Source organism: Pristiophorus japonicus, chromosome 2, assembly GCF_044704955.1.
Source record: "Pristiophorus japonicus isolate sPriJap1 chromosome 2, sPriJap1.hap1, whole genome shotgun sequence".
Classification (NCBI taxonomy): domain Eukaryota; kingdom Metazoa; phylum Chordata; class Chondrichthyes; family Pristiophoridae; genus Pristiophorus; species Pristiophorus japonicus.
This window is the reverse complement of record NC_091978.1, coordinates 95,709,291-95,722,059: the sequence shown is the minus strand read 5'-3', so window position 1 is coordinate 95,722,059 and position 12,769 is coordinate 95,709,291. Positions and strand designations below refer to the sequence as shown.

At 41.8% G+C, this 12,769-nt stretch overlaps 1 protein-coding gene across 1 annotated transcript in view; it reads left to right on the top strand.

The window, feature by feature from the left end:
* LOC139228839 (GTP-binding protein Rit2-like) overlaps nucleotides 1-12,769 on the top strand; it is a 520,260-nt gene that overhangs the window by 138,236 nt on the left and 369,255 nt on the right. Inside the window, exon 2 of the mRNA XM_070860274.1 lies at nucleotides 5,609-5,665. Within this exon, the coding sequence (XP_070716375.1) occupies nucleotides 5,609-5,665 (57 nt within the window). The remainder of the gene's footprint in view (nucleotides 1-5,608; nucleotides 5,666-12,769) is intronic.

Below are 12,769 nucleotides of genomic sequence, written 5' to 3'. Positions count from 1 at the left end.
ATTTGGAAAGAGGTGATATGATAGGTCCAAGTCAGCATGGATTTGTGAAAGGGAAATCATGCTTGACAAATCTTCTGCAATTTTTTGAGGATGTTTCCAGTAGAGTGGACAAGGGAGAACCAGTTGATGTGGTATATTTGGACTTCCAAAAGGCTTTCGACAACGTCCCATACAAGAGATTAATGTGCAAAGTTAAAGTACATGGGATTTGGGGTAGTGTGCTGATGTGGATTGAGAACTGGTTGGCAGACAGGAAGCAAAGCGTAGGAGTAAATGGATACTTTTCAGAATGGCAGGTAGTGACTAATGGGGTACCACAAGGTTCTGTGCTGGGGCCCCAGCTGTTTACATTGTACATTAATGATTTAGACGAGGGGATTAAATGTAGTATCTCCAAATTTGCGGATGACACTAAGTTGGGTGGCAGTGTGAGCTGCGAGGAGGATGCTATGAGGCTGCAGAGTGACTTGGATAGGTTAGGTGAGTGGGCAAATGCATGGCAGATGAAGTATAATGTGGATAAATGTGAGGTTATCCAATTTGGTGGGAAAAAAAGAAATAGAGACTATTATCTGAATGGTGACAGATTAGGAAAAGGGGAGGTGCAAAGAGACCTGGGTGTCGTGGTACATCAGTCATTGAAGGTTGGCATGCAGGTACAGCAGGCGGTTAAGAAAGCAAATGGCATGTTGGCCTTCATAGCGAGGGGATTTGAGTACAGGGGCAGGGAGGTGTTGCTACAGTTATACAGGGCATTGGTGAGGCCAAACCTCGAGTATTGTGTACAGTTTTGGTCTCCTAACTTGAGGAAGGACGTTCTTGCTATTGAGGGAGTGCAGCGAAGGATCACCAGACTGATTCCCGGGATGGCGGGACTGACATATCAGGAAAGACTGGATCAACTGGGCTTGTATTCACTGGAGTTCAGAAGAATGAGAGGGGACCTCATAGAAACGTTTAAAATTCTGATGGGTTTAGACAGCTTAGATGCAGGAAGAATGTTCCCAATGTTGGGGAAGTCCAGAACCAGGGGTCACAGTCTAAGGATAAGGGGTAAGCCATTTAGGACCGAGATAAGGAGAAACTTCTTCACCCAGAGAGTGGTGAACCTGTGGAATTCTCTACCACAGAAAGTTGTTGAGGCCAATTCACTAAATATATTCAAAAAGGAGTTAGATGTAGTCCTTACTACTCGGGGGATCAAGGGATATGGCGAGAAAGCAGGAATGGGATACTGAAGTTGCATGTTCAGCCATGAACTCATTGAATGGCAGTGCAGGCTCGAAGGGCCGAATGGCCTACTCCTGCACCTATTTTCTATGTTTCTATGTTTCTATGTTAAAGGGATAGAACACCTATGCAATTAATTACATGGTGCATGATTACACAAGCAACGGTTGATAAGGCTGCACAGAGACCGGCACCGATGCAAAGCTACACAGGACTCTGTGGCTTGGCGAAGACATTCTCCATATCTTCCCTCATGGCAGGTTTCCCACCTGTGCACTTTGCCAAAATTATTTCAATGATCCAGGTGGGGGTTGACATTCAGCATGGGTGGTAGCGCCTAACAGGCATTATTGAATCGGGACCCATTTTACACACTGCCTGATTTCCTTTTTCATTTCCTTCAATTTCCTACTTTACAACAGTGAATACACTTAGATAGTACTTTTTTAAACCCCTTCCTATCTGTGTCAGCAGTGGCTTAGTAGGTAGCTCTCTCACCTCTAAGTCAAAAGGTTATGGGTTCATGTCCCATTCCAGAGATTTAAGCACAAAAATCTCAGTTAACACTTGAGGGAGTGCTGCACTGTTGGAGGTATTGATTTTTGGATGGGATATTACACCGAGGCCCCGACTGCTCTCTCAGGTGGACATAAAATACTCCATGGCACTATTTTAAAGAAGAGCAGAGGAGATATCCCCGGTGTTCTGGCCAATATTTATCCCTCAATCAACATAACAAAAAACTGATTATCTGGTCATTATCACATTGCTGTTGGTGGGAGCTTGCTGTGCACACATTGGCTGCCATGTTTCCCACATTACAACAGTGATTACACTCCAAAAATACTTCATTGGCTTTAAAGCGCTTTGAGATGTCCGGTGGTCGTGAAAGGCGCTATATAAATGCAAGTCTTTTTTCTTTCTTTCTAATCTCCCCCAGTCCTACAACTCTCCGAGATATCTGTGCTTCTCCTATTCTGGACTCTTGAGCATCCACCATTTTAATCGCTCCATCATTGGTGGCTGTGCCTTGTATTGCCATGGCTCCAAGCTCTGGAATTCCCTCCCCAAGCCTCTCCGCCTTTCAACCTCTCTTTCCTCCTTTAAGACGCTTCTTAAACCTACCTCTCATCTGTCCTAATATCTCCTTATGTGGCTCAGTATAAAATGTTGTTTTATAATGCTCCTGTGAAGCACCTTGGAACGTTTTAGAAACATAGAAACTTAGAAAATAGGTGCAGGAGCAGGCCATTCGGCCCCTCGAGCCTGCATCGCCATTCAATATGATCATGGCTGATCATTCAACCTCAGTACCCAACCCAGCCTTCTCTCCATACCCCCTGATCCCTTTAGCTGTAAGGGCCACATCTAACTCCCTTTTGATTATGCCCAACAAACTGGACTCAACAACTTTCTGTGGCAGAGAATTCCACAGGTTCACAACACTCTGGGTGAAAAAGTTTCTCCTCATCTCAGTCCTATATGGCTTACCCCTTATCCTTAGACTGTGTCCCCTGGTTCTGGACTTTCCCAACATCAGGAACATTCTTCCTGCATTTAACCTGTCCAGTCCTGTCATTAAAGGTGCTGTATAAATACAATTTGCTCTTGTTGTACTTAATTGGCTGCAAATGCTTCGGGGAGGTCGTGAAAAGTGCAATATATATATATATATATATACATACATGTCTTACTTTCTTTCAAGGGTCGGGGCTAATCCTCGTGGTGGCTGGAACTTTTGCCCCATCACACTTCCTGCAACATAATGGCCAAGAGAAAATCTAGGCCATTATATTTGACTGCCGATTTAGGGCAAGTCTTTAACGTGATCTTGAGAGGTCGAGTGAATGAATACATGGAAATGCGTAACTTGTTAAAGGGCAGTCTTTATGGACTCAAGGAATGGGAGTCACATTTAATTAACCTGATGGAGATTTTCAAAAGCATTATTAACATGTTGGACATAAAATTGATAGATTTGTAAATTATTCATAGATTATTCTTTTTTGGCACTGAATGCAAATGTCCTGAAACAAATTCTGTATGGTATTGTAAAAGACAGGAAAAGATAGGTGCGGTTTTATAGATGTGCAGATTTTGATTCCTATTTCTTCCCTGAACCAGGCTTTTGGATTTAATATCATAAAATATTTATGTAGATTTAGTGTGCGTTTAAGTGGGACAGAAAGGGCCAGTAGTGCAAAATGGGCGATAGCGAATGGGCAGCTCATTTTGCAATGGAAAAGGAAATCGGCAGAGTATAGAACAGGCTGTTGATTTGCTATCGACCATCTTGCACTACCGCCCAAGATGAATTTTAGCCCCAGTGGATCCTTAAATTATAACTTAGGCTCACAGGAACTAAATATTGTCACATATTTCACAAGCTGTTCAGAGCTTCTTTGATCCTCCTTGTATCCTAATTGTGTGCAGCCTGTACAGAATGTACACATCAGTTCTGTTCTTTGGGTACTGACTTTAACGTTTAATTTTAAAGAATTTTTTAATTTACCCATCTGATTGTTTTTTTTTAAACAACAGGATATACAATTGCCCGTATAGGGTTTTCAGGAAATGCATTTAATTGCCTATCTCACAAGGATTATCATAATAAGTAGCTACAAAGAACAAAGACTGCTTTCTGTGTTTCTATAGGAAGCCTGCATAAAATGATGATCAACACAGTTATTTCTTTGAAAAGGCAATAACAATAATAATAACAATACTGGATTTGAATTTTGTAAAATGAGATAATTTGTTGTGCATGATTAAGCAAGTAGTAAAATGAATCGAAGAATTTGTTACTTGGATGCATTATAAAAATTATTCATACCTTGTGATCTATCACTTTTTACACTCTGATTTAAAAATACTTATTTAACAGTGTATGTGTAAAATATGTAACCATCTATAATATCCTATTTACTACATGATCCTAGCAAAACTGTACGACATCTGATCCCTTCATAATACTGTACAGATCATAAAAAGATACATTAAGTTATGTCGCTCCGAATAAACAGATGTTCCAAATGTGCAAAGTAAATGCTTTGATTAATTGCTTGGGGGTTAAGAGCAGGAAGATATTAATATGTAGTGTGATGAAGCATAGTATTTTTGGAATGTGATTATATTTTCAATTGTAAATCTGGCATCTACAAATGGAAGTTTTCCTAATTTCCTTCCCTTTGGCTGTTCGTCTGTGCAGCATCTTGATCTCACTGTGAGATGATAGAAGTGAGCCAAACATATGGTCTGGGAATGCAGTGCCCGACTGTAGACAGGCAGACAGGAGTTGGGAATTTGAATAGCTTTAATGGATGGAGCATCAGATTTTCCTTGAAATGGATGTCATCTTTACCTTATGCTTCAGTTGAGAAATGACACTTGCAAGCCATCCCTGCACTTGCTCCCATTGATTAACAATGGTGATACAACAGAGGGCATCATTCCCATAAATGAATAACTTTTTCATTGCTGGGATTCCCATTGTTTTCGTCGAATAGAGAATGGAGTCAAGATCGAGTGACCCGACCAATAACTTTAAACGCAACAGACATTCAAACAAGGATTATTTATTCAAACATAATTAACCAGCCATTTTAAGCATCATGGAAGGATGAGGGGAGCATTTTACTTTTCTTGGACCCGATATCCACCTCCATCCTTGGTCTACATTTTGCTCAAGTTTTTTCTAAATATTTCCAGACATCTGGTTGGCAATTTTAAGCAACTGGTCTCCGCTGGGAGTCAGCTCCACAGCTACAGGGTTGAGAAATAAGCTTGTTAACTACTGCTCAATTTCAAATGATCTTAAATAATAACATGACTATCATTTTACTCAAAAAAATGTTGGTAATTAACTGAAATATATAACTACATCCATAAACAGATCATATTCTGGTATTTTCAATATTAACTATTATTAGTGATGAAATATTGATTCATATCTATTGACCAGAAACATTAATAATACATGCGACCTTAAACATGTAAATTTATGATGTTCAATGAAAACCTAGCCAAAATTAGAACCACACTGAATACAATTTTATGGGTAATATCTAGTGTATATTTCATTTATTAGAGTCCATAGGCCAAGAAGCTCTAAGGCCTCCAACTGTTTTGTGCAATAGATGTATTCCCAGACAACCTGCAGATTTTCCTCAGCAAAAGAAATCCTTCACTTTTGTCCCTTCCCACTGTGCTGAAGGTTTATGTTGTAAACTGTAAGAAAGGTTTCTATCGACTGGTCTTCTCTTTTTGTTTGCTAAGCTTATGCTGCCGATATAGCCAAATGTCATGTTTTCATTTCAATAGGCACAATTTTATTAAAATCTATCAAGAGGTACTAAAATTGTCTCTTTGTCCTGTACAGCAATGACAATGCAATTCATCAGCCACCGTTTCCCTGACTACCATGATCCTACAATAGGTAAGTCACTAAGCTGCTTTATTGTTACTTTTTTCCAACTGAATAGTAAAGGTTATGATTCATTTCTTGATTGCAGCTCCATAGAGAGCCCAGGTGGCTCACTGGTTTATTTTCCACTCTTTCAGTTCCAAATTAATGGACTCAAATTGGAGTTTCTACAAGTGACAGTCAGAGATACACAGGAGTTTTACATGAAACAAGACTGTCAGTAACTCAGCTTGTGGCACTGTGGGCTTTTGAAGTTGACAGGACTTGGAGGTATATGTAGGCACCTCAATCTTCAAAGCCATCCAAATAAATTATATTTTGTTAAAAACAGAAATACCACGTAAATATCTGTATGGCTGGGGCTTCAGCTTTGAGTAAGTTCATCACACTATCTAGATGTGGAAAACTTTGCAAGATAAAATCTAAGTTCATACAACAATCCAGTAAAATAAGGAGACCCAGCCGAATTTAGCATCTGATCTCATTTGATTGAAACCAGCAAGGTGTAGATGCCAATCAGGCCTCCAGATGCAGATTGCTGGTCTGGGCCTCACCAATTTTGTCTGTCTCCAATGCTATGCTGTCCTACAGGCAAGTCACGGGGTTGGGGAAGACTAACTTTGAAGGTATGAGGCGTGAATTGGCTAGGATAGATTGGCGAATGATACTTAAGGGGTTAACTGTGGATGGGCAATGGCAGACATTTAGAGACCGCATGGATGAACTACAACAATTGTATATTCCTGTCTGGCATAAAAATAAAAAAGGGAAGGTGGCTCAACCGTGGCTATCAAGGGAAATCAGGGATAGTATTAAAGCCAAGGAAGTGGCATACAAATTGGCCAGAAATAGCAGCGAACCCGGGGACTGGGAGAAATTTAGAACTCAGCAGAGGAGGACAAAGGGTTTGATTAGGGCAGGGAAAATGGAGTACGAGAAGAAGCTTGCAGAGAACATTAAGATGGATTGCAAAAGTTTCTATCGATATGTAAAGAGAAAAAGGTTAGTAAAGACAAACGTAGGTCCCCTGTAGTCAGAATCAGAGGAAGTCATAATGGGGAACAAAGAAATGGCGGACCAACTGAACAAGTACTTTGGTTCGGTATTCACGAAGGAGGACACAAACAACCTTCCGGATATAAAAGAGGTCAGAGGGTCTAGTAAGGAGGAGGAACTGAGGGAAATCCTTATTAGTCGGGAAATCCTTATTAGTCGGGAAATTGTGTTGGGGAAATTGATGGGATTGAAGGCCGATAAATCCCCAGGGCCTGATGGATTGCATCCCAGAGTACTTAAGGAGGTGGCCTTGGAAATAGCGGATGCATTGACAGTCATTTTCCAACATTCCATTGACTCTGGATCAGTTCCTATCGAGTGGAGGGTAGCCAATGTAACCCCACTTTTTAAAAAAGGAGGGAGAGAGAAAATAGGAAATTATAGACCGGTCAGCCTGACATCAATAGTAGGTAAAATGATGGAATCAATTATTAAGGATGTCATAGCAGCGCATTTGGAAAGAGGTGACATGATAGGTCCAAGTCAGCATGGATTTGTGAAAGGGAAATCATGCTTGACAAATCTTCTGGAATTTTTTGAGGATGTTTCCAGTAGAGTGGACAAGGGAGAACCAGTTGATGTGGTATATTTGGACTTTCAGAAGGCTTTCGACAAGGTCCCACACAAGAGATTAATGTGCAAAGTTAAAGCACATGGGATTGGGGGTAGTGTGCTGACATGGATTGAGAACTGGTTGTCAGACAGGAAGCAAAGCGTAGGAGTAAATGGGGACTTTTCAGAATGGCAGGCAGTGACTAGTGGGGTACCGCAAGGTTCTGTGCTGGGGCCACAGCTGTTTACACTGTACATTAATGATTTAGACGAGGGGATTAAATGTAGTATCTCCAAATTTGCGGATGACACTAAGTTGGGTGGCAGTGTGAGCTGCGAGGAGGATGCTATGAGGCTGCAGAGTGACTTGGATAGGTTAGGTGAGTGGGCAAATGCATGGCAGATGAAGTATAATGTGGATAAATGTGAGGTTTGGAGAGACAGACTATTATCTAAATGGTGACAGATTAGGAAAAGGGGAGGTGCAACGAGACCTGGGTGTCATGGTACATCAGTCATTGAAGGTTGGCATGCAGGTACAGCAGGCGGTTAAGAAAGCAAATGGCATGTTGGCCTTCATAGCGAGGGGATTTGAGTACAGGGGCAGGGAGGTGTTGCTACAGTTGTACAGGGCCTTGGTTAGGCCACACCTGGAGTATTGTGTACAGTTTTGGTCTCCTAACCTGAGGAAGGACATTCTTGCTTTTGAAGGAGTGCAGCGAAGATTCACCAGACTGATTCCTGGGATGCGGGACTGACCTATCAAGAAAGACTGGATCAACTGGGCTTGTATTCACTGGAGTTCAGAAGAATGAGAGGGGACCTCATAGAAACGTTTAAAATTCTGATGGGTTTAGACAGGTTAGATGCAGGAAGAATGTTCCCAATGTTGGGGAAGTCCAGAACCAGCGGTCACAGTCTAAGGATAAGCGGTAAGCCATTTAGGACCGAGATGAGGAGAAACTTCTTCACCCAGAGAGTGGTGAACCTGTGGAATTCTCTACCACAGAAAGTTGTTGAGGCCAATTCACTAAATATATTCAAAAAGGAGTTAGATGAAGTCCTTACTACTAGGGGGATCAAGGGGTATGGCGAGAAAGCAGGAATGGGGTACTGAAGTTGCATGTTCAGCCATGAACTCATTGAATGGCGGTGCAGGATAGAATGGCCGAATGGCCCACTCCTGCACCTATTTTCTATGTTTCTATGTTTCTATATTAGCGTGGATCGAGAATGGGTAACTAACAGAAAACAGAGAGTCGGGATTAATGGATCATTTTCCGGTTGGCAAACAGTAACTCGTGGTGTGCCACAGGGATCTGTACTGGGGTCTCAACTATCTAAAATCTATATTAATGCTGGAGATGTTAGCCTGGACAAGGACACGGGTGTTGGTGCGCCTGTCCTCCCAGGGGATTTCCAGGATCTTGTGGTGACATCGTTGGTGATATATCTCCAGCGACTTGAAGTGTCTTCTGTACATCGTCCATGCCTCTGAGCCATACAGGAGGGTGGGTATTACTGCAGCCCTGGAGACCATGAGCTTGGTGGTAGTCTTGAGGGCCTAGTCTTCGAATACTCTTTTCCTCAGGTGGCAAGGTATGGAAGTGATGCTAATTAAACATTTTATGTGCCATTATAACAAAAGAAAACTGAACAACATGTGATAATTGGTGAATTACAATTTCCTGAATTTACACTTCCTATTGTTTCTATATAGTTCATCTCACGTGTCTTCAGCAGAGGTAGAGGCAGGCTGCTCAGATCGCTGCCCTGAATGCTGAGATGCCTTTGGCTTATGGCCTCTGGGTTTTGGAGACTGTGAGGGTCCCACCAAAGACTGCTCAATCTGTACCTTTGCAGCTGCAGACTCGGCCATCAGAAGACAAGGCAGCATGTGGGGTACTGGCTGGGAGTGTGGAGTGCAGTGGGTGAGAAGTATGAGCGCTTTGAGTAGTGTTCCCACTTCCAGGTCCTCTTTCGCGTCATCCTTCTCCTGGGCCAGCACTACATCACTTTTACCACTCTGCTGCAGAGCAGCTTGGTGGAGATCAGTGATGCATTGTAAGGCCACAGATACGGTATTTGTCAGCCTGTTTAAAACAATTTAGCATCCAAATTCTGCACTGCCATGGTCATGGCCCACTTGGACTCATTTGAGAACCTTGCTTGAAGCTCCATGGAGGCGGTCATTCTCTCCATGGCAGACATTCACAAAATTATCTGTGCCACCAATGCAATAGTGATTGAGTTAGACTCCTCCATCCTCTCCGCTATTGCGGAGAGTGTGTGTGGCACATCTGTCAGTGCCTAGCTAAGCTGCTGATGCACCTCTAGCATCCTACATCTCAACGAGAGCCCGGGGGTTCAGCATCTGTTTCCAGCTGAGCAGAGCTTGGCGAGGATGGTGCCACCTGATGCGGACTCTCCACAGCTGTCCCTGCCACAGTGTCTGCTCATGCTCATTTGTGAATTGTGAATCATCAGGTGAAAATCCAACTAACTGTCTAACTAGACCCACTGAAGTGCGAGCATTTGCACTGGTGCATGGCTGTATGTCCTTTGATGGTGCATCTTCAGAAAGAATGAGATCCTCTGAGGAATCATCCTCCTGGTTGAACTGTGACACTTGCTCTATGCGTGAAGTCCCTGGAAGAAAAAAGAAAGGCATATGATTTAATCGTGACAAAGTCACAATCTTGACAATCACTGTACTCAGTTTTCTCATAGTTCAGTCATTGATGAAATAAAGTCAGCACAGGTGTCTCAGAGTACAGTGATTATCAAAATTGGTGCAGAGGAGGAGTCCATGAGATAAGTGGCACACCTGAGCCCTCTCAGTCGGAGATGGAAAGACAGAGACTTCTCAGATAGCTGGTGGCAGAATTACCAGACCCACTGAAGTCCTCCGCAAGACAATTTGTGATGTGTCAACTTCAGGCTTCTCCCTCTCCTTGTTGCGTTCTCCTCTGCTACAGGGATGAAAAAACAGACCTATGAGTGAGCAAAGGTGAGGTATTCACCTGATCGTTGTAGTTCATTTGGTGAAGGTGATTATGAGGCTGGCACATCACATTGCATAACGATTGGTGTGAGTGGCAATGGTGGATGGAGAAACTGGGAGGTGATGAAATGCATAGAAAGTGCAGGCTGCGTGCTATTGGAAGTTCAGTAGATGTGAGGAGTGATGTGATGGAGAACACTTAGCAAAACAGAATGAAAGGGGACGGAGTTGAATCAGAAAATGTACTCACTTTTCTTGACCTGGTTAGGTCATTAAACTGCTTCCTACATCCATGTCCTGGGCATTGTGAAGGAATTCTACCTTATAACTTCTTTAATAATAAAACACTACCTTATAACGTCTTTAAAAATTCTAACTTATAACTTATTTAATAATAAAATGCTGCCTTATAACTTATTTAAAAATTCTACCTCATAACTTCTTTAATAATAAAACACTACCTTATAACTTCTTTAAAAATTCTACCTTGTAACTTCTTTAAAAATAGGACAGATTGAATCTGGCAATCCTAGCCACAGAAGAATTCCAGTCTTCAAGGACTGACCCCCTGAATAAGTTAATGTATTAAACTTTTAGAACAGGATGATTGTTGAAATAAGCAGTTACCTTGAATGGCCTAATCTGGATTGTTCATCATAAACTAATGACATGAGCAAAATATCTCAAGTGCCCAGCGCACAAACAAATGACATGCGCTCTTTAAACATAATAGTAAACTCACAATAGCCATGTGTTGATAGGAATACAAGGCAGCAAGAAGATAACTGATGACGATTAATGTAAAGATCTAATGAAACAGGGCAGAAAATGCTTTAAATATTAAAAGCTCGAATGAGAAAGTTAGACTCTCTTAAACGGTCGAAGGCATGTCTCGATTACAGAGCAAGGCAGAAGGCAACTTGCTTTTTGCTCTGTAGTCTCTTACTTCTTGGGGATGGAAGGTAACTGCTACCTTGATAATTGATGGATAGCCTGCTTGAACAATTTTAAGAACTCTAATATCATAATGAAGTTTAGATTTAAAAATAAGATTATTAGAAATAAGATTGTATTTTTCATCTTTTTCTTAGAATTGCTAATAAGAACATAATAGGAACAGGAGTAGGCCATAAGGCGCCTCGAGTCTGCTCCACCATTCAATAAGATCATGGCTGATCTGATCATGGACTCAGCTCCACTTCCACGCCCGCTCCTCATAACCCCTTATCCCCTTATTGTTTAAGAAACTGTCTATTTCTGTCTTAAATTTATTCAATGTCCCAGTTTCCACAGCTCTCTGATGGATTGAATTCCACAGATTTACAACTCTCTGAGAGAAGAAATTTCTCCTCCTTTCTGTTTCAAATGGGTCGCCCCTTATTCTATGATCATGCCCCCTAGTTCTAGTCTCCCCCATCAGTAGAAACATCCTCTCTGTATCTACCTTGTCAAGCCCCCTCATAATCTTATATGTTTCAATAAGATCATCTCTCCTTCTTCTGAATTTCAATGAATAGAGGCCCAACCTACTCAGCCTTTCCTCATAAGTCAACCTGTTCATCCCCAGAATCAACCTAGTGAACCTTCTCTGAACTGCCTCTGGAGCAAGTATATCCTTTTGTAAATATGGAAACCAAAACTACACGCAGTATTCCAGATGTGGCCTCATCAATACCTTATACAGCTGCAGCAAGATTTCTCTGCATTTATACTCCATCCCCTTTGCAATAAAGGCCAAGATACCATTGGCCTTCCTGATCATTTGCTGTACCTGCATACTATACTTTTGTATTTCATGCGCAAGTATCCCCAGGTCCCGCTGTACTGTGGCACTTTGCAATCTTTCTCCATTTAAATACTTCAATTTTTTTTCTGTCAAAGTGCATGACCCCACACTTTCCAACATTATACTCCATCTGCCAAATTTTTGCCCACTCACTTCGCCTGTCTATGTCCTTTTGCAGATTGTTTGTGTCCTCCTCACACATTGCTTTTCCTCCCATTTTGTACGGTCAGCAAACTTGGCTATGTTAATGTTGCGATTGACTGCCTCACCAAACTATAAATTGCATTTCGATTCTTTGAATAAATCTCTATATATTTCTGAATTATCTTAATAGTTTTCTGTGTCAATAACTCATGAACCATGCATCAAGTATACTCTTTTGGTGAAGAGTTACATTACTGGGGAGAGACTCCCCGGACCCTTACAATATCCGGGATAATTACAATCTGGCTAAAATTTACTAAATTTCCTATCTGGAGAACAGTAACATTGTCGGGTTGTTCCTTTCCTTTAGGGAGAGATAGTCCGGACTTTTAGACCCAGTGAGCGTCTTTAGGATTTGGCTACCTCAACCTTAAGTTGCGAGTGAACACTTGAGGGATAAGAACATAAGAACATAAGAACATAAGAATTAGGAACAGGAGTAGGCCATCTAGCCCCTCGAGCCTGGTCCGCCATTCAACAAGATCATGGCTGATCTGGCCGTGGACTCAGCTCC